Raw genomic sequence first — 23,036 nt, 5'->3', positions numbered from 1 at the left:
CAAGGTAAATCTTTTCATGGCTGGCAAATTTCTGCAAGTTGCTTTATTTATCAAGAAGGAATGAAAACCAGCGTGGTTGGTGAAACGTATGTTGATTCTGCTATTGCGACGCTAGCATATCAATACCCTTCAAACAGTTTTTACACCTCTTCCATCAAGGTTTTCATGTCTGATATGCTGTTCCCTGTGAAGGTAGAAGAAGAGCCAGGTTTGCCCAAGATTATATTTCCTTCTATAGATAAATGCTATTGTTCTCTGATATTTCATTCTGAATATACAATTTTGCGTTCGAAATGAAAACGCAAAAATACAACTACGATGTCAATGCGAAATACAAGCTCAAATCTGCTTATATTTCTGTGGAGAACCTCGTAAATATTTCAAGAAGGGTAGTTTACAATATAGGATGTGCTAAGGCTCTATCGAGTCGGATGCTCTTGCTCGATTCATTGGTCCGTCGTATTGCTTACCAAGGAGCAACTTGCCTTTCTGTATTACATCGCTTGGTACAATATTGGACCTTTGCGACCCTCGTCGACGTAGATTAGCTGAGAATGGGTTTGGGAACTTTGGCCTCTTGTTAGCTATTCGCTGAGTCCATCTTTGTTTTTTCGAGCTGTCACTGATCATGGAAGCGGGTCTAGATCTTTAAAATGCAAAATGTGTATGGGTGAGAAACTAGCTGCCAAATTTTCATTGAAGTACGCCAAAGTCAAGGAACTTACGCTATGGAAGATTGCTGGATACTTCCCACTGACAAATCTCTGGTAGAATCAACATCTTCTTCGGCTCTGGAGAAACTTGAAATCATGGACCTTGCATCATCTTCGCTGTCCTCAATAGTGCTGTCCTCTGATGACGAGCTTAATGTCAACGAACGTGCTGATTGTGAGAAAGCCCATCGGCCCGGTCGCTGACTGTGCCAACTTAATGGCCGCCTTGCTCCGCGAGGAAGGATCTTTTCCTTGATCAAGGATCCACTATGCAGTACTGCCGCAAGCAAGATCTCTAATGTTGTGTGCGAATTTTTGAGCCTTTGCTCGTTTCCATCCATCACATCTCTTCATTCGTTCACCCTTACCTTTCTTCACCATATCCAATAGTTCGTACCATGAGCATGTTCTGTTTCTCAGCTCAATGGTCGGCTGCTTGAAGACAAAGTTATTCATATCTGCAAAATTTCTGTTTTTTGGTCCCTGCAAAGTAGACGTTAGTGTATCACATCAAGGAAAAAAAAAGCTTGTCAAAACCAGCTTTCGTCTTCCTTTACCTTGTATGTCAAACAGTGCTTCGCTCCTGGTATCTTGACGTATATAAAACATCGGGTATTTGAAGCTCGCTTGCGCATCACTGAGATCTCATTCCACCACAAATTGACTGCTGACCACCTTCGCGGCCGATTCAATGAAGCATCCACAGAACCGCTATCAATTGTACTATCATCGGCGGCTGTTGCGTTCCAATCTGTGCGTCGAACTCGACCATAAAAATCTGAGAGTTTGCCGAGGGACAATGCTCGGCGTTTCTTTGGTGATTCGGCAGTTGGAATGGACCTAGACGCTTCTGCTGCATTTATGTCAGCTTGATATGGCACATCTTGGTCGCCAGACACAGGTTCAAACTCATTTGCTTCGTTGACCTCCTGGTACCTTTTCTCAGGAGGGAATAAATACGATGCCAGCGCTTTGGCGATATCATAGGTCATGTTGATCTTGAGAGGCGCCAGCTTGATCTCCATATGCTCTACAACTGGTATTCCACCTACTGAAGCAGTCTCAACAAGGTAACCTTGCAGCATTTTATGTTTGGAGAAATTGATGTATCTCCGGTCATTGATGAAGTGTGGTCCAACCAATTCTACAGGCTCGTCATCTCGCTCATGCAGAATAACGATTTTGTCCAATTCTAATTTGTACTTGACAGAGCGGTCTTCCTTTCCCAACCACATGAAGTTGACATGTGTTAAATCCCATTCAAACATGTGGCTGGTTGCTGCCAACACCATCTTCCAGCAAACCTTGTTAGCAATGACCTCGAACTTGAGTGATGTCTTTGCTTCCAGCCTCATGAAGCTCTGTCTATCACTTTGAGCAATCTTGACCGATTCCATGAGCAAATAAAGCTCGTCGTATAGCTCGAAATGTGATTTGCTAAGGGCGATGTATTGCTCGAACTGTTCTTCTGTCAGTACAGAAAGATATTGGTGGTATTGTTGAAGAGCCTCTCGATGCTGTCGAATGTTGTCTTTGAGTAAAACAGCAGCATCAAGCACATAGGGCAAGGTATCGAGATCCGATATGAACATCATTTCTTGCAAGCTTGCTTGACGGTCCACTTTGGCTGGTTCAGAGTAGAGTAGCAAATCTTTGAAGACATCATACAATACATTGTACTGAGCTGAAGTGGCTTTCAATGTAATGGCAGGGAAGTGAAGCCGTACACCGTTTGCGTTCTCTTCAAACGGATGCTGGGATGGTTCCATTGAAAGTTTGTTATAGTCATCGTATTGCAAGGTTGCACTGACTCCTACAGCGACACGTTCATAGTCCTGAGACACAAAGTTCTTGTCCACAAGAGCCTCCAATGGTATCCACGGCAAGGTGTTTAGACTGCCACTATTGTACAGCGTACTTACGATATCATGCGTCTTGACATTTTTGACAATGGAAAACTGTGAGTTATCAATCCTGCACAGCGATCTTTCTTCGATATAATCTGTATCTGGATCTCCACTGTTTTTGTTGAAGATTGTCAATCCTTTGAGATGAGCTCTCTCAGCCGAGACCAAAATGCCTGATGTAGACTTTGTGCTCTTGAATAGAAATTGAGGGTTCAAAAGATCCAGGGTATAGTTGTTTTTAATTTGATGGTCTGCCGACAATGAGCTTTGCTGCCAGATGGGATCGTTCATGTCGCTCACGGTATCGGGAGAGCTCTCTATACTCGGAAGCCAGTCATCGCATTCGCTGAGTGCTACACTCTGCTGCCCATCTGCAGACGCTAAGCTCTGGAGAATATCATGGACTGTGTTTTTGTTGTTAGAGGTATTGTCAATTATTGGTGTGGGATTATCATTGACACAAGGTGCTGGAAAGTTAGACGCATTCATCAGTGACCGAAGCGTTTTCGTCGACAGCAATAAATTCCTCGTTTTTGATCTATCTTGCAAATCCATGAATCTGTACACTACGTTTCGAATCTCGTTGTTCCAGATAATGCAAGGATTGTGTAATACAAGTTGTACTTGAAAGACTCCCATTAGTTGCTCCCACTCAGCCAAAGAACCTCCACCGAAATTCTTGACGGAGCGCATAGATGGAGAGTTACGGTCACCTTCAAGCATTTCTTGCAGATAAAGATTAAGCTGACGCTTCTTTTCATACAGCTGTGCCGTAGATTCCAGTAGGCTAAGAGACTTGTAGCGGCAATCGTGGTTAATTTATCAGGGTCACTTTAAGACGAGAAGCGCTCGTGGTAATGTTTCTATACTTACTTCAGCTAACAACTCGGTGTCGTTAGGGTTTTGAGCAATTTTAGCCTCCAAATCGACGATCTCTACTTCAATCTTTCGAACATGGTCATTGATGACATTGAACCGTTCTTTATGAAGCCTTATTTGAATGTCACTTGTTGCTAATATAGGCAGGGATTAAGCAAGGGATTGATATGTTGACAATGCTCAAGAGTAACATTCATACAGTAAAATGAATACTTACATGGACTGTTGCCTATATAGCACTGATGCACGCCATGCAAGTGTGCACTCTTTTCCTTTTCAGCCTCTTTGGCTGTCTTCCGCATGCTCAAGTAAGGTGCCGTTACAAAGGGTAGCAGTTTGGTAGCAGGTGGAAGCATGATAGCAGGAACACCAAGCTCGCAGTAGTCTAGTTGATCTATCCATTCTCTGTCCGTTGCTTCTTCACTAGATTCGTATTCAGATCTACTGGTAGGGTGCGACTGTAGATAAGTTGCCAGTATGACTCGGACATCCATGGTATCGAATATCACTTCTCCTTCATACATTGGCCATTTGGAGGTTGATCTGGATCCAAGTAGATGATGGTCCTTTTGCATATGCTCACGTCTTTGGTGTATGTCCAGTATAAATGATTTGGTATTCGCTTTAAATCCCAAAAAATCACCTTCAAATCCAGACTCTTCGTCCTTGTAAATGTGACTCACGAAGAGACAGTTCAGTACGATCTGGTATCTAAGAGTGCCTAGATGCTTTCCGAATTTTTGCGTCGGCCTATGATCCTCGCGAGGAAACATTTTTCCAGTACGGATAGGCAAGCCATTTTCACCACCAAACAATGAGAACCAATCGGCAAAGTGTGAGAGAAACTTGGGCGTTAGACGCAATGCATTTGGTGATAGCTGGTTGCTATTTGCATAATCATTGTTTGATACTGTGAAAGATAGATGGATCCACCGGGAACGGAAGCCATCGAATGAATCGTACTCCTGCAGAATGTCGATGAGCATATTACCTCACAACCCTAAATATATACATGGATTTAAACTTACTTTAGCAACGTAATGCTTCTGAACAATCTCGGGAGTTCGGTAGACAACAAGGTAATGCGGTTCAAACGTCAAGAGTTTACAGCTTCCCTTCGAATTAGTCGTATTGCACTTGGCGCATCCACGTCGACAGAATCGCTCAAAGTGGCATGCAAGTCCCCACCTTACTCCGTTGGTTAGAGAGAGGACTGTCTTCTGATACTTTTGGTCGTTTATGTACTCCTGTGGCTCCTCAATAAAGAACATCCCCTTAGACTGACTTTCAGAGCTGGAATTGCTCCCATCATCAAAGTCAACGTTGGGTACGGCAAGGATGTACTCGTCGCTGAAGATTTGTAGTAACTCGTTCTCAGTGTTGGTGTACCCAAGTCGACATTCCACATTTCGCTGCCAGACCTTGATGATACCAGCACCTCCTGCTGATAAGCTATAAGGATCTTTCTTGCCCTTCATCCACAAAGCCAGATCGCCTTGGCCAAGGAAGCGGATACGTGTTCGAGAATGGATCATAAGCCTGACCTTGTCCCAAAAACCTAGTTTAGGCGATGGATCGATAGGTGATGGTGTGAAAGAGTCGATAATGCGTATAATGTCTTCTATCGCTGGTTGCACAGACATTGACCAGGCAATATACGTTACTTCTGGAGTGTGTACCTCGATATCCACAATTGAAAAGAACTTGAGTGGAGATGCAACTCTTAAAAGGTTAAGTGTGTAGTTACGTTCAGGGATAAGAGTCATCGGCTTCAGCCATGCTCCCGCTACATCTCCAAGCTCATCAGCAATAACAAAGTCACCCGTTAGCGTCCAAGCTGTTCGAAATTCTCGTCTTGCTGATCTGTCTTCTGGCACTCTAAGTAGAGGCAGTGGATAGTCACGAAGAGATATGACCGTCTTTGCGCCAGAGCAATACATTCTGAACGGAAGCAGAACTGAGTATGCTGTGTCCAAAGGAACTCCTTCTCCAACATCTTGAATGAAACTTGTCGTTTGATCCAAGGGAAAAGAAGGGGATGTAATGTCAATCGTCAGATTATCCACAGACAATCCGAGCAAAGGCGAATATGGATTAATGGGGTCCGCAGTGATGTCAATGGCACGTTGGCAATAGGATGAATGAGGAAGACGATATTCGAAAGTAGACGAAGGGGAAGCTTCTTCAAAAGTCTGCTTGAAAGGCGGTTGATACCAAGCGGACCTTTGTCCTTTGATAGCAGTTTCCTCTTGCTTGATCGCCGAACGAACCTCGTTAATCCAGCATTTGGAGTTGTATTCCTGTAATCGCTGCCATGTCGCTTCGATGTCATTGCTAGATCTATCCTTTCTAACATCATGAGATCCAAATGGTAGTCCAGGTCGCATTTCAGTACTATTGCGCTTGGATTTAAGGTCGGCTATCATAGCCGTCAGTCGTAAGCTGTCAGGAAGTTTCTGCCCGTTGTTGGAAGACCCAGATTCTTGTCGTTCCTCAAACATGGCATTGACCTTATCATGAAACGCCTCCTCTGTTTTGAAGCGTCTAGGTTGCTCGCTCAAACTCGTCTTCCACAACAGTCGCAAACGAGATTCAAATGGATCGTCTTCAAATTCAACAGAGAATTGATGTACCCTCAGTTGAATGCTAGGAATAGCAACTGGGCCAGATCTATCGGAAGGTCCTTGCCATTCTGTAATATTTCCTCTCACCAATCGATTAAACAGCGTTTTGGTGAGTTTCCAGGCATGAATAGCAGCCTCCACTATTGTTGCGCATACGTAGTTATAAGGAAGTCGGAAACAAAGTGTTTGCATGATGATTTTGGACTCGTTTCCACCGACTTGATTCAATTTGAGTTGGCTCGCAAACAGCAGTCTTTTCCACACCATACCATGTTTTTCTGTGCCGTAAAATCTCAGCTCTCCGACAGAAAGCATAGTGTGATTTGGAAGAATATGGACCGAAGCGTCTGATACTTCCATTTGTATCTTCATAGAAGGAGATAAACTGAAGCGTCCTACTATTTGCCTTGTTGAAGCACTCATACGTAAAGATTTAAACATAGATTGATTGCCGGATTGGGTATTACTGTTGCCCCAATTCATCTGCTTGAAAATCGATTGAGTATCCTTCATGCACTGAACTAGGCACAGAGCAGAGTATAATGCCTGAGGCGCCCAGCAGAATTGTATCAGAGATATCTCCATGCTGACTACTTGACCAAACCTAACATCTTCCGGGAAACCCCGTTCTTCATGGAATCTCATAGCTAGATCAGGGATCCACACCATTGGTTCCTCACCAAGACTAAAAACGCAGTTTTCTCCTTCTTCATCCATTAGAGAGCAGAGTGATATCTCCTTGGCCGATATTGAGATGTCGTTGAGATCGTTTGAAGATGCACGTATCGAGTTTATATCTTCAAGGCTCGAGATGGCAATAATGACATCAGCAGCTGAAAATAAGACACCACATCCTATGTCTTCACTTGGTGCGTTACAAAAGTGCTGTGGCGGTATATCAACTTCTGGGTCCAAAGGTCTATCTATGGCGAGGAAGGATGCATCAACAGAGTATATGATGATGCGTACTAGGGGGGAGGAATTTGACGAAGTTGACGCCTGCACCAACTGCGGCGAGTCATTTTTGATCAGATTGGACACCATAATGACCCACGGTATTGCTCTCTCCACAAAGTAGGGTGCATCCCTAACATCCATGTGAATGGATCCAAAGGTAAGGCAGCAACTCGGTCTAGGAAGTTCGTCCAGTATTGAATTTGAAACCAATGCACTAGGCCTTGAAAAGGATGAACTTGTATACGTGAAGCAAAATTGGTCGACAGCGAAATAATTGCAAGCCGATGGGGTAAATTCTCTTTCGCTCAAGTACCGGAGACACTGCTTCCATGTTGTTAGTTCCTCCACTTCCAAACTGAGATCTGTCTTGTATCGCTGAAGAATATGCGTAGATGACTGGTTGCTACTCGTATAGCTATCCACCAAAGTGTCGGATGAATTGGATTGATCAGGGGTATAAGATTGCTGGATCTCAAAATCTTCAACACTGGTGGTATCCATCGTGACTCGAAATAGTGAGGCATCAATTTGAGTAATGACATTTTCATTTGCATCTTTTATTCGCAATGCTGGATGAGAGGCTGAAAACGTTGTGTGAAGTCTACCGGATGGAAGGTTTACGTCTATATCTGTTGTCAATTTGTTTACTTGTTTTGGATCCCATGCTTGACAAATATCCAAGATTTCAGCCTTTAGAGGATATAGGACGTCGTACGATATTGTTACTGCTGGTTGGTCCAAACTGACACCGACATTTGTGCAAATGGGAAGGTAGCGTGTTGTATCTGACGAAGGATCATTTGGCGCTGTGCTTACGGACCGCGATATGTTGAGTTGCAGACTCTTGCTGTACAGCAGCTTGAAGCTATCCCTATTCGGTTCACACCATATCATTGATACCTCCGAAGTAGATAACGCAAGCTTTGGTCCACCTTCTTCCTCATTCATTGAACTTGTGCTAGAGGCTGATAGATAGATAGACTCTAGTACACTCTGTATTCTTGGGGTCCAAGATACGTTCCCATGATCCAACTTCATATGGATGCCGTCCACATAGTCCGCCCAATCAGTAGACTCGGAGATGGTACCTTCCGAAGAGGTACTTCTACTCTTTATGCCCATAACAACACCTGAGAGCTCATCCAGTTTGGCTTGCAGAGTATTTGACTCGACAGCGAATGAAACCCGATGCTTTTCATCATAATGTCTTGGCAGCGTTGTACTGATTGTGAGTTGAAGTGGTGTAACTGAAAATAGCACATTTGCGTCTGCACGATGGACTTTCTCACCAGAGACAAGTTGAAGTCGGTCGATAATCAGTCTGGCAGCATGACCTCTGCGTAAATTGAATACTGTAAACGATTTCGATAATTTTAAGCTCTCCTTGTGATCGTCGTGATACACGTCATTTTCCATTGTGTTTCCCGTTGTACGAAGGTAGACTTTACTCTGGCTGAGAGACATTTTGTGAGCCACTAAAGTGCCTCTGCCGTCCAAGTCTAGTATTAAGTCCGTTATTTCTATAGCGACTCGTCGTAAAATAAAGGATATAAGGCGGTTACAAGTTGGAGACCCGCCAACATATTTGAACAGTGCCTGAAGGCCGGCGGGCGATTTATTCTTAGGCTGAAGATCATCCGGCTTTTGGTCATCAGGGCGGCCTTTTGGTGGTTGGAAAGGAACTAGTCGTATGCGCGGACTTTCCATCTCGACCAAAAGTTTCAGCACGTCGCCAGAACTGTTAGGGTACTGGGAGGTGGCCAATCCAGGGGGGAAGTGGCAGAGTCGAAAGGTGATTACTTTTATATAGATAATGACATGATAAGATTGGTTCAATACTGCGAACTTGTACTGAAGGTCATGAAGGTGCGGCCATTCGATGTTTTCGATGTAAGGCTGAAGGCTCACATAGGCGGAGCCTGATAAGACCCACACCACCAACACTGTGGCTGCTAAAATCGCTAGCAGACCATCTATGGTCACCATACAATGACTTTGGATAGCGGCTGAAGAAGAGAAAAAGAGAAGAAGGAGAGCAATAACACGGGAAACTTTTTGTCATCCTAAAAGGTGGATCAAAAAACAAATATGAACTTGTGATCGGTTTTCTTCGGGCGAAGAGTCGGTTGGACAAGCAACTACGGGAGTGCTTCTCCGTACTGAATGATAATGAAACGATCGATCATCCTGTTTGACAGAGTAACGTTATTCAAACCCGCTTAATTTAAAGACTTTTCAAAGTCTAACTTCCCAACGGCTTTTTCTCGCCTGTTGCCCCAGACCGTTTTTTGTTTTTGGATGCAGTGGACCACACGCTGTACACAAACTTACAAAAAAGTAAATTTTGACGAGGTGTCAATCAACAGGACCCCCAAGCCTGAAAAAAATAATATGGTGGAGAAAGCCCACAACTATTTATTATCAAATATTTGCTATGTTAAAGTAGATGACAAAGTAATCGAAACATGAGTTTAACGAGACCATAGTTCGACGATAGCACACTTATCGCCAGAGTAAGTTCCAGCTGCGGGACATTGTCGTGCGGCTTGTAGATAGTCCGCAAAACGACCATTATCGCCATGATGATTGCTGACTAGCTGCACTGAACGACTGGCTAGAAACAAGTCTCGATCTTCGTTCTTTGGTGCAGGCTCCTCTCTACCTTTTTGGATCGCATAATCAGTTGCTCTCTCGATAGCCCTATGAGCTGCTTCATAGCATTCACAGTTAACTGCGGCTCCGAGTTCAGCTAAAAATATCATAGCATGCAGATTGAAAATCAGGTAGTGGAAAGGCTTGGTTCTGGAGCTTTCCAAGGGTTGATCTCCGTTGTCCACTACTTGTCTAGGGGCCATTTGGGAGAAAAATCCCTCCACGGTGCGTCGCACATCGTCTTGACGACCAAGATAGTATTGGATGGTGGCCACTTGTACCAAAGCCCAAGTATGGTGATTGTTTGGCATGTTTAACTCTTGACGGCCAATATCACTTGTGGTAAGCCAGTTCAGATAATCATTAAACCAGTTATGCAAATGGCCGTTCAAGTCGCGGAACGAAGGATGGTTTGCAAGAAGTGGAAGAACATTGGCAATACGAGCCAGCATGCGTGTTGACATGATACCTTCTCCACGTCCCATTCCGGAAGGATTGCCTTCGCCGCGAACCACTTGTCCATAATTGACATGTGGATTCATCTTTGTTCTATCGTCCACAAAGAAGGTTCCAGTCAGGTTAGCTGCATGCTGAGCATACTTGTCGTCGTTGAAAAAATAGTATGCGAGAGCCAGATATGTAACACTGTCACCATAGTTCTCAAGTTGCTTTTGATCTTTGACATCCTTGATATCCGGGTTTCTCTTTCCGTCTCTTTTCACAAATACAGTTCTTCCATTTTGATTTTCCTAAATTTCATAAACGTTTATGTTAAATAGGATGGGGTTTCAGAGTACTTGACATAAATTTCTTACCGGCCACCAATAGCTAAATGTCGTAAATTGACATAAAGGTTACTTGAAAAAGGATTAGGCATGATACTTGACCTAAAAAAAGACTTACGGTGCATAGCTAAGGAAGTCTCTGGGGTCTCCGCTCGCTGCAATATGCTGAGGCTGCTTTTCAAAAGTGACAGAGAACGGACCTTTCTTCAAAGCACTGTTAGCCAGTTTCTTCAAAGATTCCAAAGCGTTTTGATCTGGGCCTCGATCTTTTTTCTGACCCATGTAATTCAAGTTAATGAACTCAATTTCGGGACTTTTGTTGCTCATTGTAAATTAGAAGGACGTGCGAAAGCAAGGTGTATGTAGCTCTACTGCAAAACCGATGTAATATACGAGTCAAGGCGATATGAAACATGGAATTATTCACAAATTATTTTGACGTCTCGGTGGTATCTTATCCAAGCAATTTATTATACGTAACATCTGTACATCAACTTCATGTTTTGCTCAGGTAACAAGAAGCCGTTGAAAAAAAAAAAAATGCATTCTATAGAGACTTTACTCCAAGGTCTGGAGTAGGTTGTCTTTTTATCCGTGAAAACATACTACCACCAAACCCTTGTACTGAGCGACTGAGGTCATTCCAGCCGAAATTCGAAGTATTGGTATCGAAAGCTGGTCGTTCAGTTTGGCTGGTAGGTAGTGTTCCACCGAGAGCCTTTTCTCGAATCTTGCTTTCACCTCTGTCAACATCTTGCTTTGCACTTTGATACATCCATAGACCAATGAACGTCAACAATATACCAATAGTTTGGACGAAGCTGACTTGTTGGCCAAACCAAATGATACTGGCGACGATGACGAAAATACGCTTGACAAGGGAGGCGATGGAGTAAGTGACAGGAGATGTCAAACTTAAAGTCGTGAAAGCACACCAATTTTGACCAAAGTGCATAGTGCCATTGAGCACAAAGGCAATAACAACCGATGTGGTAAGCGAGCCGTGAGTGAGGGCTTGGCCGGAGGCGAGACTTCCAAAAATGACATATCCGTCCGACGTGAACCATAGCGGTGTCATCAATATAAACGCCAGCAATGAGGAGTAGAACAACAAGTTCAACTTGTCTAGCTTATCGGTACGCCTTGGATGAGAGCCACTTTCCTTGAATAAAAGCTTCTTGCTAAAGACATTTTGCAGAACAAACACCAAGCAGGATCCGAGCGCACATAGAAGGCCAAGCACATTGGTGGTAAAAGTAAATGAACAAGCCAAAATGACACCTAGAGTCAATGGCAGCAAGGAAATGTAGACTTCAGAAGCGTATTGAACTTGAAAGAGGAAGCGGTACAGTAACACGGTGAACAATGGTGACAGAGCCTATTTTTACATCCACCAAATGTTTCGTTATCAATAAATAGACTCCGCCGATCAAAACATGACCCAAAATAGAGAAGGCACCACCACAACTTACCTTGATAGTGTGAACTAAACTGACAGGAACGCGAGAGATGGCCACACTAGAGAAGACATGTCCAACGATTTGAAATCCTGCTAAAGGGAGTACAGTTTTGATAATTGCCATATCCGGCTTTCTTATCTGCGTAATACCCGTAATTCGGGTAAGAACAAAGCAGGATAGCGCTACCAACCCGAACTGAACATAGGTTAACGTAACGGGATAGCGAAACTGCATAAGAATCTGCTTTCCGATGTTGTTGGTAAAAGCTGAGGTGCTGTACCACATCAAGCATAGTATTATAAATTTGAAGTTGTCGGAAAGTGATATGTTGAAATGCCCTGAGAGGCTAGGTAGAGACCAAGTCCTAGTGTCTGCTTCGGTATGCCGAGTTGAAAGAGTGGGTGTTTCTGGTCGTGATATGAATCGTGAGATCGTTGAATCTATGAAGGAGCTTCGGTTGTATGGATTTGGTTTATGTATGTCTTTCTCGTCAGTAACGTCATAATATGGAGGGGCCGCTCCTGTCTCATTAAGAGTCGGCAATTTTTCATTGCTTTGTAGCTCATGCCCATTGGTGTGTATATCATAGCTCATGCTTCTCTTGTGAGCAGTTCCGTTTCCCTCAGTAGCAGTTGCCGTCACTGTTGCAGAAAGTGGTCCTTGCTCCTGAGATGGTTCAAGGGAGGTATATATTTGCTGAGCAGCCCGCCGCTTAGATTTGTTGAAAGTTCGGGCATTTGCACTTCCGTTGAGGTCATTTCCGTTGTATCTTCCCATATATACGCTAGTAGGAGGCCCTTCTGGCAAAGATGACGAGCTTGTGGCCATCAAAGTTGCTGGCATGGTCGAGATGGAGATGCCTCTGCCCATACAGGTCAGCGCAAAAAATAGATTTTCATAGCAGTCACGTGAGCGAAGGATTGTCCTTATACTTCGCGTCTAACGAAATGCTAATAACAACTCAACAATGGTTATTAAACCTCCAGATAGTTTTTGATAGTAAAAGTAATTCACAACAATAGCACGCTTTTGTAACCTAAGTGTAAATATCTCCATTCCTTCACAACCTGTCGGCGTTCGAATGATATAATTGCATTTTTATCGAGTGTTCGTCTGAATCACTACCTGACAGCGACATAAAGTATTGGCGACAAATGCATCAAGCTAAAACGAAGACCAGAAGATTGCCTCAGTATTGGAAGTGGTTTTCAGCAGCCTTTTGAAAATAAGCAAAAAGTTCTTTGTTTAAAGGCAGTCACAATGGCTCGAAAAACGTATATATGGCCTTATATGAAGCGTTCCTTCTTGCTCTTCTCTATAAAACCCCAATCGCTGAACGACTCGCTTATCAAGATACAACATGATGCGAAAGATTTTGTCTAAATCAGATGAAGCCGAGTCTGAGAAACATATATACCTTCAGGCATTCGTGTCCTTTGAAATTTGCAAACAAGACGAAGAAACAGGATTCAAGTTCCAACCTGGCGACACATACTTTTCGTCAAAAAAGCTGCTGGATATTCTCGAACAAGGAGACGCATATCAATGTTTTGGAAATAATGTTTTGGTACCTACTTTCCTGATCCTCCGTTCCATAGTAACTTGTCTAAGCAAAGTGACTCCGACGACGCCAACAAGAAGGCGCTCATCAAAGACCAAGCTTTTACGAGGGGCATCCAATTCTTATATGCACTTCAACGGGTTCTTTCGCAAAATAATTACTTATGCTATACCAGAGTATCGTCCTTCAGATGTTTCCAAGCTTATTGCGGCTTTGTGGAGGGCATCATCTCAGGAAACCAAAACTATCTTTCAAAGAAAGGCTGAGCAGCAGAAATTAATCTGGAAGGACCTCGAGAGCAAATACCCTAATATTTCACTCTCCAAGAGATACAAGAGAAGAAATGGTCGTTTTGTAGATCAATCTCTCGACAATGATTTAAGAAATGAACGCACGAAGAACGGGAATGGACTGGCTCTTTTCTGTGGTGTGTCTTCTGATGACAATGTGGAGGATTACATTGCCATGAGCCTTGCGACAGTTTCTTGCGACACCAAAACCAACGATGAAGAAGAAATCGGCTGCGAAAATGTGCTAATGGCTAACAATAATCAAGATAGTAACGCGAGTAACGCATGTCAGATAATGTCTTGGGTGGACAGTTGGAACGCTTGGGAATGGCAGAGCAATGAAGTCGATTTAGTATCCTGGAGTCGTGCTTCAACTGATCTATCGATTTACCTTGGAAACATTTATCAGAACTCTTATCAGCCTTTGGATTCCATTTACTTTAATGATACAAATTACGAGCCTCGTGGGTAGTAGACAATGGCATCAAAATTTCAAGTTACTGCAGATTTCTTTCCAATTTATTCTTGCTTGGTGCTTGTGATGAACCATTTGGGACTTAACGCAATATTACTACTGTTATTATATACCTTCCTTCAAAAATATTAAGAACATATCGAAATTCAAATAAACTCATCTTTGACTGAACTGCGTTGTGTGCATAAAGTAGTACATTTGTGCAATTCGCTTGGAAAAAGAAAAGCAGCCAATGGCAGTAATAGGAAGCGGCCTTTAAATATTACAAAGCTCAACGGAATGCCTAGCGAGACCAATTGAAAACGTTGTTAACTAATGAGCACTACAATTTGGCTGCTACTTTGTGTTTTACTGCTTGCAGGTATGCGTGGACGTTATTTCTCAAACGCGCCTTATAAAATACATACTAATCAAAACCAAGTCGGAATTATATTCCGAAAGCGTTTACAAGCTGCCTTCTCCAAACTTGCTGATAATACCAATAGACTAATTGGCTACCATCTACTGCCAACATCGGCCGGGTCATTTGAGGATGACATAGAAGATGGGCTTACTTCCTCCAATTTCGACATTGAAGAACATAACATTGAGGAAGGAGATAGTAGAGCAGGGTTGAAAAACAAGGAGGAAATCTTAAAGATAATGAAGCGCCAGGGCTGCTCTTTTGATGAAGCTAGGCTTATTCGGCAACAGCGATTGCTGAAAAAGAATGTAAGTCAGCAAACTTACTTCAATTGCTGCTGCATGCAACGAATAATAACCCTCTACCATATTGCCTCTCTTCCATAGAATATTGACCCTGCCACGGGATTGCCGTTGGACCCGAAATTCGTCAGTTTTGGCAGCCCATAAAGAGAGAGAGAGGGAGGCACAGCTAGGAGATAACAGTTTCGGACAAAATTCATTCTGATGTTCAATGCCTATTGACAGCAGTAATTTCGACCTATCCCTCAGAGCTTTGGCGCACCCGCCAATTGATTCAACGTTTTGGAATTAATTTATATACATTCATTAGCATCAAAGTGATCTGTAAATCTATCATCAACAATGTATTCTTATCATCAGTCAAAGAATTGTCTTGTGAGCGTTCAAAGCTTGAAGTGAATTTTTGGCCCTGGGTTGAAATACCGCACGAAAACAGTCAATGAGCGCGAGTGACTGGTGTAGAACTTGCTTTTTGCAACCGACCATGACCAACAGTAATGCCGTTTCCAAGCATGCTGTTTGGAAAACTACTGTTGCCATCAGTGATTGGCATTACGCCAAGTTCATAGTGTAAGTGTACTTGCATTGGAATCAAGGCAGGAATCCATAGCTAATGTTGGAATCAGAGCGTCAAATGACAAGTTGACAGTCGCAATCGAAGAACTGTCTGTTAGAATGCAGTTGGCAAAGGCGTTAGAGGCTGGATTTGGCATCGTTGGGGCTTCTGCTCATATAGACATCCTTCAATGGGATGAAGAAGCACACACTGGCATATTACGCATCAGTCATGAGTAAGAAAGCTTTCCCGAAAATTTGCTTGTCGGATCTTCTCAGACAGAGCGCTAACGCTATAATGTTGTTAACTTTCTTATAATTGTAGTCAGTTCACAACGCTCGTGAACGCAGTCAGCATGGCGACATTTAAGGTGGATGGTAAATTATGTACCTTCCGTATCATCGACAACTCAGCACATCTATTATCTTTGGCGAGTAACAGTCGTGATTACATGTTCTAAATCCAATGCTCTAAGAGAACTTCCTGCATACTGCACTCTTCTGGGCGGCCGTTATATGCAACAGCAGTGACAGGTACACTTACCTACCAATTCACCCCCTTGTTCAACTTCTTGGGCATATCCTGTACAGTAGACTGGATGTTTGTGAAGCTACTTTATTCTATGTCTAACAACTATATTACATCAATGAAAGAAATGGCTATTTTGAGGCCATACGATATTTAAACTTTTTGGTCCTTTTGTTTGGCATCGAAGAAGCCAGCTGGAGGCTCCTCCATGTCCTTCCACACTTGTCGAATTTTTTCTCGCTTGGCTGCTGCCTTTTGCTTATTTTCAGCTCTAACAATTTGGAACTATGGGGTGGACAAGTTAGTATTTGCTAGCGTTTCGCTGGTGACATTTCGAATTCTAGTTAATTTACCTCTTCTCCTAAACATTCATTTAACTTCAGCTTGATATCATTGCACTTTCCAGAGTACTTGTTTAACAGTCCTGACCGATGACAATCGTCAAGAGCTTGTATAATGTGCTCGCAACCTTGATGTTTATGGGAAGCCAACGGGGGATGCATTTTGTAAACTTGTGGGTGGTGAATGTCAACTCTAGAAATTTGAACCACAAGGGCTAAAACGATAATGAGGGAGGATTTAGCAGTCACAGCATGTGCCTCAAATCAATTACAGTATTTGCGCTCCGTAGCAAAAAATGTGAAGCGCTCGCAAAGTAAAGGAAAACGGATTTTTATTTCCCAACGCCATCACATGGCGTGGAGACTCTATATTCTATATTAAACTGATGTATCTCATATAATTAGCATGTTTCAAATGTTAGCGGATCTAGCAAACTTGCTGCAGCGGCAGCTGTAACTTGCATTTCCCCCATCTCCAAAAACTGCTCATAATAAACTTTATTGTTGTGGTGAGATACGTGGATAACTGAATAAGAGAGAAAGTACCTGTGTTCTTATTCATTCTATTAGTTTACCAGCATAGCAAAATTCATTCCAAAAAAAGTCGAATTCACAGTACCAACATTTTGTGGTGCTGACTCCCCTTTCAACGTATGAACGCCTAAGTCACAGTGCAATACAGTGAAGAGCAGGAAATTATAATGCCGGTCTTGAAAGCAAAACAATGGGCTCACAGCAGCATCTTCTTTGATACTGGGATGCCTACGAAATAGCCAATATTTTCCCGAAGATTCAAGGTTTTATCCAATTCGGAAATTGCCGCTTTTTAATGCGTGCGGCTTCCGGTCCTGTGCCAAGATAGAACATGTCGACTTCAAGCAATGCATCCTCTAATCTACTGAACCGTCTCAGGAAGAACCAAGATTCTCGAGATGAGGCACCACTGTACCGAGAAGAATTGCCTTCATCAACAACCTCCATCCCCTTGCTAGATTCAACTACGAAAACCAGCCCTTTTCAGTATTTTAGAACACCAGAGTTTCGTCACCGAGCTCGAACATACTCACTTGGCCTACTTGTGCGACTTCTGACATTGATAGTAATTATAGGAGTTTTAGCAGCAATCGGCATAGGTTTGACATACACGGATGGGCTCCCAGATCCAGACGACTACTCTAACCTGCAATTTAACTGGACAACGAATCCATCTAGTTATCTTCGGCCCTTCAACACCACTTTCCAATACAATGTTCTGCTGGACGGGCATTCACACTCAACATATAGCGACGGAAGAATGAGCGTTAGACAGCTTCTAGATTGGCATATTGGTATGTGAATGTAATACCTATGAGAGTATCGCATGTTTAACGTCCTAAGCGCTTTGCACTACTAGCCAACGGCTATAATGCCGTGATAGTATCGTGAGTATCAGTATTTATTGGTAGCTTCGAAATCTGTTGATTTCTTATTTTCTTTCTCATTAATAGGGATCACAATACTATCGAGGGCGGGCTTGCAGCAGAGAAATTGGCTTTGGCCGAATACAACTCTTCCATAGTGGTTATTCCCGCTATAGAATACTCGTAAGTCAGAAGCCTTGCCATGTGGTAGCCTTCTCTCACTGAATTGTTATCAACGTTCCTACATAAATCTACCAGATGCTGTCGGCTTCATATGAATTTGATTGGAATTAATCAAACTGTAACCATTGGACCACCAGTTCCAACAGATCAAGACTTACAAGCTGTCATTAAGCAAGTCCATGATTTAGGCGGGATTGTCATTGTCAACCATATACCCTGGAGTAACACCACCGGTAAGAATATGCCTTGCTTTAACATCTTTGCGTTATAACACGGTCTGACGAATTGATAACAGAGGATGGGTATGAGGTTCCAAGGCTTCCCAACCATCCATCTTTATCGGATTTAAAGGCGTGGGGAGTAGATGGATTTGAAATCATCAACCAAGGTACCTTTGATTATCCAACCATGCAGTTTTGCCAGGAAAACAACTTGATTCAAATGACTGGAACCGATGTCCACTATCCCAATGTACCAGCAAACGCTTGGACGTTGATTCAGACTGCAAACTATACGAAAGAGTCTATTCTCAATGAAATTAAGGCACGGAGAACAAGCTTTTTGTTTGATCCCACCGGAACGAATACTCGATCGTACCCGAGTGAGAACTCTGCCTATTGGAAGTTAGCTCCGCTCACTACGCTTGGTGACTACTTCAACAGTTTCTATAGTGATAGCAAAGGCATGTATAGCTTCCAAGGGACTTTTTGTCAACCCGAAGTTTTAGAAGTTCATAACAGCATGATTGGATGGTTTATATTTTGGCTATTCATCTCTGTTGTTGTTTTTGAACTTGTCAGAGCCGGTGTCATGGCTTTGTGGTCTTTAGTGCGCCGTAAAACCTCCATTTCATCCCAATAATATATAATGTATATTTTTCGTCTATCATATCCAAATATTAAACGTTCACACCAGTGCTCTTCCGTGTCTTAAGTGGTGTATCATCTGGCATTAATCTGACACGGAAACGATGTTGGCAAGACCAAGTCACAAACTCTGACAAAAGATCCCAGTCATCTCCGCTTGAAGGCAAGATAATCAATTCGATTTATTCGCTGTGAACGAAATCTCCCTTCTTCCTATTATTGATCATGTCTGCCTTGTTCAAGTCTGGAGCCATCCGTGCTCTTCCCGCACTCCAAAAAGCTGGAGCTGTCCGTGCCTTCTCTGTTTCCGCAGCTGCGCAAAGTTCTCGCATCAAGGTCGCGAATCCCGTCGTTGACCTCGATGGTGATGAAATGACACGCATTATTTGGTCTGACATCAAGGAAAAGCTCATTCTTCCCTACGTTGATGTTGACATCAAGTACTATGATCTCGGTATGGAGTACCGTGATAAGGTAAGCTTTTATGGCGGATGAAGTAATGGGTACGTATTGTTTGTTTAATCAGGTTTGGCATATTAGACCAACGATCAAGTCACCATTGATGCTGCTGAGGCCATCAAGAAATACAATGTTGGTATTAAGTGTGCCACCATCACTCCCGATGAGGCTCGTGTTGAAGGTACGTACATATGAATGGCCCTATTTTGCATGGGATAGGTCTGCTCATATTAAAATATTGGGAACGATAGAATTTGGCTTGAAGCAGATGTGGAGATCTCCTAACGGTACCATCCGTAACATTTTGAACGGTACTGTTTTCCGTGAGCCCATCATCCTCAAGAACATCCCCCGTATCATTCCCGGTTGGAAGGAACCTATCGTCATCGGTCGCCATGCCTATGGTGATCAATACCGATCCACTGACTTCATTGCCGATGGTCCTGGACGTTTTGAAATGCAATTTGTTCCCGCAGACGGAAGCGAGCCCAAGAAGTTCCACGTCTTTGATTTCCCCGAGCAAGGTGGTGTTGGTTTGGCTATGTACAACACTGACAGCTCCATTGCTGGTTTCGCTCACAGCTGTTTCAAGATGGCTTTGACCAAGAACATGCCTCTTTACATGTCTACCAAGAACACCATCTTGAAGAAGTATGATGGTCGCTTCAAGGATATCTTCCAGGAGATTTTCGAGAAGGATTACCAGAAGGAGTTTGATTCTCGAGGTATCTGGTACGAGCACCGCTTGATCGATGACATGGTTGCTCAAGCTTTGAAGAGCAAGGGTGGTTTCGTCTGGGCTTGCAAGAACTACGATGGTGATGTTCAGTCTGATATTGTTGCCCAAGGCTACGGTTCTTTGGGTCTTATGACCTCCGTTTTGATCACTCCCGATGGCAAGACCATGGAGACTGAAGCTGCCCACGGCACAGTCACTAGACATTATCGCGAGCACCAAAAGGTGAGTTCATCACTATTTTTTTCCAAGTACTGTGTTGGTGTGATATGCAAATAACTTATCTTGTATTACAATTTAGGGCAACCCTACCTCCACCAACCCCATTGCCTCCATCTTCGCATGGACCCGCGGTCTTGGACACAGAGCCAACCTCGATAACAACCAGGACCTTCTCAAGTTCTCTCACGACCTCGAAAAGGCTTGCATTGACACCGTTGAAATTGACGAGAAGATGACTAAGGATTTGGCCCTTGCTATTCATGGCAAGAAGTAAGTGTGACGATTGGCTTGAATAATTGTAGTAGGACTGGTCACTAATAACGTACCATTTCATAGCTTGAAGCCTGAGCACTACTCCACCACTGCCGAGTTCATGCAACAGATCACTGACCGTCTTCAAAAGATGAGATCTTAGATATATGTAAAAAGGATATGACATTGAACTGTTCCCTCTCAAGATATTCCTCTTAAATTATGAATAAGTTGGGGCGAACCCACAATTGTACAGTACGCATAGACAAGCGCCACAAAAATCATTGAAGTAAAAGGTTGAAAATGTAAAACTGTTAAAATTTGGTTTATTTCCTGGATATACGCTCTTGATAGATTGGATAATTTCATAGTATTGAGATACAACTTCTGGATTTGGGATTGCGTGTGTTTGTACAATAAGCCTTACAGTCTGAAGGGCTGCTGCATAGACGGCAATTTGTAATATTGCCTAGTGGCTACGGCTAAAGGCGCTAGTTAGTTAGTTACACCAAAATGCTTGAGAATCCAAGTCACAGTGGCATCTTTAGCTTCATGCGAGGCGGTAACTCCTTCGGGATCTGGTCTGGTAGTAAAACCATGCTGGGTACCTTTAATACATCAAAAGGAACAAGGTCAGTATAAACAGAAAGGCTTTTACTCTCCATTACACAACTCGATTTTAAACAATTACCTGGATACAATTTGAAAAAGCTTCCTGTTTCAGGCTTCTTTGCCAAAACTTCCTTAGCTTCTTCACGCTTCTCTTCACCAAATTGTTGATCTGTTTCGGCACAGACAAAGAAGACGGGCTTCTTGATGGGCTCAATGTCTCCAGGGACAGCCACCAAGCTAGGATGAGAAGCAATGGCAGTATCGATCAAGTCATCATGTTGAGCGAGACGAATGGAATAATAGCCACCCCAGCAGTAACCGGAGGCAGCAACCTTTGAATACTTTGAACGAAGCTCCTTGACAGCTTCAATGTAAGCATTTTCGTGCTCAGGTCTCAAGGAGATAATCTTGCCTGCCCAAGCGGCCATGTCAAACTTTAGGTCAGGGTGAGTGAAAGCGCCAGGAGGAACAGCGTCCTTATCCAGAACATTTAAAATATAGACATCAAGGTCACCGTCGGCAGCATATGTGTCAGCCAAAAGACGAGCATTAGACACGTCCCAGCCAAAAGCGTCCGTGATATAAAGCAAGGCGCCTACAGGCTTACCATTGGCAGCAGCGGCGAAATAGGCCTGGCGTCCAGCTAGAGTGACCTCTTTGCCCGTGGGGGTTCCAGTGCGGAGATTGCCTCGGCGGCAGCATTGAAGGCTTTCATTGGTAATGTTAAGTGAGCTTGACATATTTCTTGAGTTTTTGCCGGGATAGTAGACAATGTTAGTGTTAAAAAAGTGAACAACACGACCATCTTTTATATTGGTCATTGTTACTCCGCCAACTTCTTACACGGCAGAAATTTTGCCGTGGCAAACATCTACTGCCAAATATCCGGCATTATGAAATAAGCACGCAATAAGAAATACAATCAAACCAACATAGGTAAAAAAAAAACCTGGACTGTCTACATTTCTTATTTCCAATTACTATATAATTTTCAATTTTACATAATGCTATTCTACTGTGCTATTCCATGTACGAGTTGTTCCAACTCTAGAAACGTGGCCATCGTTCAATTCCAACTTGGCGTCCCAGTCCTCCATGGCGTGAGTGCGCAGTTCTCCATATCTGTGCTTTCCAAGCACACTGACAGCATAAGATTGAATGACAAAGCCGAAATATATTTGCAAACCTGTCCAGATGACGAAGGAAACTCCAAGTAAGGCCATTGAGGTCTGTACCCAGTGGCCACATTGGTCTGCGTCCGCGCCGGGGTTTTCTGCCTGACAAACCAGAATTGTATTGCCATGGTGAACACCTGCCAGGATCAGCATTATCATTTGTACAAGGCCAAGGACAGCCACCATGGCCCAATACACATTACTCATCATATGCATATGTTTTGCGTCTTTCTGGAGCAAAAAGTTAGTAATTGACCATTGTCGGGATCAAAAGCCAAACTCTATAGGCCGACGATATTCGGGCAATCCGCCGATGTCCAGCTACCAAGCCCAAAAATCCTCTTTTTACCTTGACGATCATAAAGATTGCTGTGGCACCATACAGCAGAACAAGAATATGGACCAATATTTCGAAAACTAACATGCCTACAGAGCCGAATGTCTCTGAAAAATCTAAGGAGGCGCGCCAGTCAGTACCAGAACGTTCGTACCTTGGGTTTCAGAAACAGTTGACCTCTATACCTGCATGTTTTGCAATAGATACTATGATAAAGCAAAATGAATACAGAATGAGAACCGTAAATACAGCCTTAGCCGCCATGGGCATGGGCACCTTGAAACAACATGTCCGCATTTCAGAATAAAATGCTTGCCAAGGCGTGGTTGGTGGTTAAATTGCCTTTTTAAGGGCTATGAGG

The 23,036-nt window shown here is 43.2% G+C and overlaps 12 protein-coding genes across 12 annotated transcripts; 5 read left to right on the top strand and 7 right to left on the bottom strand.

Annotated features, from left to right (window-relative positions):
- Window positions 1-22: 22 nt before the first annotated feature.
- On the bottom strand, window positions 23-9,185 carry K450DRAFT_296025 (uncharacterized protein). The gene is made up of 7 exons (XM_051593625.1): window positions 4,528-9,185; window positions 3,717-4,464; window positions 3,494-3,633; window positions 1,271-3,415; window positions 1,082-1,196; window positions 726-1,008; window positions 23-646 (listed from the first exon to the last, which is right to left on the bottom strand). The coding sequence occupies exons 1-7, from the start codon at window positions 9,064-9,066 to the stop codon at window positions 412-414; spliced, it is 8,205 nt and encodes a 2,734-aa protein (XP_051449512.1). The 5' UTR covers window positions 9,067-9,185; the 3' UTR covers window positions 23-411.
- Window positions 9,186-9,467: 282 nt separating this feature from the next.
- K450DRAFT_216688 (uncharacterized protein) lies at window positions 9,468-10,920 on the bottom strand. Its single transcript, XM_051584908.1, has 3 exons — window positions 10,636-10,920; window positions 10,548-10,560; window positions 9,468-10,481 (listed from the first exon to the last, which is right to left on the bottom strand). The coding sequence occupies exons 1-3, from the start codon at window positions 10,842-10,844 to the stop codon at window positions 9,552-9,554; spliced, it is 1,152 nt and encodes a 383-aa protein (XP_051449511.1). The 5' UTR covers window positions 10,845-10,920; the 3' UTR covers window positions 9,468-9,551.
- Window positions 10,921-11,048: 128 nt separating this feature from the next.
- Window positions 11,049-13,208, bottom strand: K450DRAFT_216682 (uncharacterized protein). Its single transcript, XM_051584907.1, has 2 exons — window positions 11,990-13,208; window positions 11,049-11,895 (listed from the first exon to the last, which is right to left on the bottom strand). The coding sequence occupies exons 1-2, from the start codon at window positions 12,845-12,847 to the stop codon at window positions 11,065-11,067; spliced, it is 1,689 nt and encodes a 562-aa protein (XP_051449510.1). The 5' UTR covers window positions 12,848-13,208; the 3' UTR covers window positions 11,049-11,064.
- On the top strand, window positions 13,169-14,343 carry K450DRAFT_216679 (uncharacterized protein). Its single transcript, XM_051584906.1, has one exon. The coding sequence runs from the start codon at window positions 13,338-13,340 to the stop codon at window positions 14,298-14,300; it is 963 nt and encodes a 320-aa protein (XP_051449509.1). The 5' UTR covers window positions 13,169-13,337; the 3' UTR covers window positions 14,301-14,343.
- Window positions 14,344-14,590: 247 nt separating this feature from the next.
- K450DRAFT_216676 (uncharacterized protein) lies at window positions 14,591-15,301 on the top strand. Its single transcript, XM_051584905.1, has 3 exons — window positions 14,591-14,664; window positions 14,725-15,014; window positions 15,093-15,301. Exons 1-3 carry the CDS (start codon window positions 14,619-14,621, stop codon window positions 15,153-15,155), a joined length of 399 nt encoding a protein of 132 aa, XP_051449508.1. The 5' UTR covers window positions 14,591-14,618; the 3' UTR covers window positions 15,156-15,301.
- On the top strand, window positions 15,271-16,300 carry K450DRAFT_216674 (uncharacterized protein). The gene is made up of 3 exons (XM_051584904.1): window positions 15,271-15,578; window positions 15,635-15,799; window positions 15,889-16,300. Exons 1-3 carry the CDS (start codon window positions 15,448-15,450, stop codon window positions 16,022-16,024), a joined length of 432 nt encoding a protein of 143 aa, XP_051449507.1. The 5' UTR covers window positions 15,271-15,447; the 3' UTR covers window positions 16,025-16,300.
- On the bottom strand, window positions 16,170-16,748 carry K450DRAFT_216672 (uncharacterized protein). The gene is made up of 2 exons (XM_051584903.1): window positions 16,446-16,748; window positions 16,170-16,377 (listed from the first exon to the last, which is right to left on the bottom strand). Exons 1-2 carry the CDS (start codon window positions 16,593-16,595, stop codon window positions 16,246-16,248), a joined length of 282 nt encoding a protein of 93 aa, XP_051449506.1. The 5' UTR covers window positions 16,596-16,748; the 3' UTR covers window positions 16,170-16,245.
- Window positions 16,749-17,147: 399 nt separating this feature from the next.
- Window positions 17,148-18,978, top strand: K450DRAFT_216669 (uncharacterized protein). Its single transcript, XM_051584902.1, has 5 exons — window positions 17,148-17,761; window positions 17,827-17,854; window positions 17,921-18,016; window positions 18,092-18,249; window positions 18,312-18,978. The coding sequence occupies exons 1-5, from the start codon at window positions 17,299-17,301 to the stop codon at window positions 18,875-18,877; spliced, it is 1,311 nt and encodes a 436-aa protein (XP_051449505.1). The 5' UTR covers window positions 17,148-17,298; the 3' UTR covers window positions 18,878-18,978.
- Window positions 18,979-19,064: 86 nt separating this feature from the next.
- On the top strand, window positions 19,065-20,901 carry K450DRAFT_216665 (uncharacterized protein). The gene is made up of 5 exons (XM_051584901.1): window positions 19,065-19,356; window positions 19,423-19,522; window positions 19,593-20,302; window positions 20,379-20,569; window positions 20,636-20,901. The coding sequence occupies exons 1-5, from the start codon at window positions 19,108-19,110 to the stop codon at window positions 20,712-20,714; spliced, it is 1,329 nt and encodes a 442-aa protein (XP_051449504.1). The 5' UTR covers window positions 19,065-19,107; the 3' UTR covers window positions 20,715-20,901.
- K450DRAFT_296018 (uncharacterized protein) lies at window positions 20,590-22,083 on the bottom strand. Its single transcript, XM_051593624.1, has 2 exons — window positions 21,243-22,083; window positions 20,590-21,159 (listed from the first exon to the last, which is right to left on the bottom strand). Exons 1-2 carry the CDS (start codon window positions 21,982-21,984, stop codon window positions 21,047-21,049), a joined length of 855 nt encoding a protein of 284 aa, XP_051449502.1. The 5' UTR covers window positions 21,985-22,083; the 3' UTR covers window positions 20,590-21,046.
- Window positions 20,734-21,161, bottom strand: K450DRAFT_216664 (uncharacterized protein). Its single transcript, XM_051584900.1, has one exon. The coding sequence runs from the start codon at window positions 20,918-20,920 to the stop codon at window positions 20,753-20,755; it is 168 nt and encodes a 55-aa protein (XP_051449503.1). The 5' UTR covers window positions 20,921-21,161; the 3' UTR covers window positions 20,734-20,752.
- A 1-nt stretch (window position 22,084) lies between the features above and the next one.
- On the bottom strand, window positions 22,085-22,997 carry K450DRAFT_216661 (uncharacterized protein). Its single transcript, XM_051584899.1, has 3 exons — window positions 22,861-22,997; window positions 22,688-22,791; window positions 22,085-22,569 (listed from the first exon to the last, which is right to left on the bottom strand). The coding sequence occupies exons 1-3, from the start codon at window positions 22,970-22,972 to the stop codon at window positions 22,171-22,173; spliced, it is 615 nt and encodes a 204-aa protein (XP_051449501.1). The 5' UTR covers window positions 22,973-22,997; the 3' UTR covers window positions 22,085-22,170.
- Window positions 22,998-23,036: the final 39 nt, after the last annotated feature.

The sequence above is a fragment of the Umbelopsis ramanniana genome, assembly GCF_025399195.1.
Source record: "Umbelopsis ramanniana AG unplaced genomic scaffold K450scaffold_1, whole genome shotgun sequence".
Lineage (NCBI taxonomy): Eukaryota > Fungi > Mucoromycota > Umbelopsidomycetes > Umbelopsidales > Umbelopsidaceae > Umbelopsis > Umbelopsis ramanniana.
This window is presented reverse-complemented; position numbering and strand designations above follow the sequence as displayed.

Bases quoted from the DNA above. Each gene is read 5' to 3' on its own strand.
- K450DRAFT_296025 (XM_051593625.1), bottom strand. From the start codon at position 9,066: ATGGTGACCATAGATGGTCTGCTAGCGATTTTAGCAGCCACAGTGTTG. The intron at 4,465-4,527 runs GTAAGTTTAAAT...GACATTCTGCAG, and splicing joins AGAAGCATTACGTTGCTAAA to GAGTACGATTCATTCGATGG. The intron at 3,634-3,716 runs GTAAGTATTCAT...TGCCTATATTAG, and splicing joins CTATATAGGCAACAGTCCAT to CAACAAGTGACATTCAAATA.
- K450DRAFT_216688 (XM_051584908.1), bottom strand. From the start codon at position 10,844: ATGAGCAACAAAAGTCCCGAAATTGAGTTCATTAACTTGAATTACATG.
- K450DRAFT_216682 (XM_051584907.1), bottom strand. From the start codon at position 12,847: ATGGGCAGAGGCATCTCCATCTCGACCATGCCAGCAACTTTGATGGCC. The intron at 11,896-11,989 runs GTAAGTTGTGGT...ATGTAAAAATAG, and splicing joins GTTTAGTTCACACTATCAAG to GCTCTGTCACCATTGTTCAC.
- K450DRAFT_216679 (XM_051584906.1), top strand. From the start codon at position 13,338: ATGATGCGAAAGATTTTGTCTAAATCAGATGAAGCCGAGTCTGAGAAA.
- K450DRAFT_216676 (XM_051584905.1), top strand. From the start codon at position 14,619: ATGAGCACTACAATTTGGCTGCTACTTTGTGTTTTACTGCTTGCAG. The intron at 14,665-14,724 runs GTATGCGTGGAC...ATCAAAACCAAG, and splicing joins TTGTGTTTTACTGCTTGCAG to TCGGAATTATATTCCGAAAG. The intron at 15,015-15,092 runs GTAAGTCAGCAA...TCTCTTCCATAG, and splicing joins AGCGATTGCTGAAAAAGAAT to AATATTGACCCTGCCACGGG.
- K450DRAFT_216674 (XM_051584904.1), top strand. From the start codon at position 15,448: ATGAGCGCGAGTGACTGGTGTAGAACTTGCTTTTTGCAACCGACCATG. The intron at 15,579-15,634 runs GTAAGTGTACTT...TGTTGGAATCAG, and splicing joins CATTACGCCAAGTTCATAGT to AGCGTCAAATGACAAGTTGA. The intron at 15,800-15,888 runs GTAAGAAAGCTT...TTATAATTGTAG, and splicing joins ATATTACGCATCAGTCATGA to TCAGTTCACAACGCTCGTGA.
- K450DRAFT_216672 (XM_051584903.1), bottom strand. From the start codon at position 16,595: ATGCATCCCCCGTTGGCTTCCCATAAACATCAAGGTTGCGAGCACATT. The intron at 16,378-16,445 runs GTAAATTAACTA...TCCACCCCATAG, and splicing joins ATGAATGTTTAGGAGAAGAG to TTCCAAATTGTTAGAGCTGA.
- K450DRAFT_216669 (XM_051584902.1), top strand. From the start codon at position 17,299: ATGTCGACTTCAAGCAATGCATCCTCTAATCTACTGAACCGTCTCAGG. The intron at 17,762-17,826 runs GTATGTGAATGT...TTGCACTACTAG, and splicing joins GCTTCTAGATTGGCATATTG to CCAACGGCTATAATGCCGTG. The intron at 18,017-18,091 runs GTAAGTCAGAAG...TAAATCTACCAG, and splicing joins ATTCCCGCTATAGAATACTC to ATGCTGTCGGCTTCATATGA.
- K450DRAFT_216665 (XM_051584901.1), top strand. From the start codon at position 19,108: ATGTCTGCCTTGTTCAAGTCTGGAGCCATCCGTGCTCTTCCCGCACTC. The intron at 19,523-19,592 runs GTACGTACATAT...TGGGAACGATAG, and splicing joins CGATGAGGCTCGTGTTGAAG to AATTTGGCTTGAAGCAGATG. The intron at 20,303-20,378 runs GTGAGTTCATCA...ATTACAATTTAG, and splicing joins ATTATCGCGAGCACCAAAAG to GGCAACCCTACCTCCACCAA.
- K450DRAFT_216664 (XM_051584900.1), bottom strand. From the start codon at position 20,920: ATGAAATTATCCAATCTATCAAGAGCGTATATCCAGGAAATAAACCAA.
- K450DRAFT_296018 (XM_051593624.1), bottom strand. From the start codon at position 21,984: ATGACCAATATAAAAGATGGTCGTGTTGTTCACTTTTTTAACACTAAC. The intron at 21,160-21,242 runs GTAATTGTTTAA...GATGTATTAAAG, and splicing joins CTTTTTCAAATTGTATCCAG to GTACCCAGCATGGTTTTACT.
- K450DRAFT_216661 (XM_051584899.1), bottom strand. From the start codon at position 22,972: ATGCGGACATGTTGTTTCAAGGTGCCCATGCCCATGGCGGCTAAGGCT. The intron at 22,792-22,860 runs GTATAGAGGTCA...GCGCCTCCTTAG, and splicing joins ATCTATTGCAAAACATGCAG to ATTTTTCAGAGACATTCGGC. The intron at 22,570-22,687 runs GTAAAAAGAGGA...TTTTTGCTCCAG, and splicing joins CAATCTTTATGATCGTCAAG to AAAGACGCAAAACATATGCA.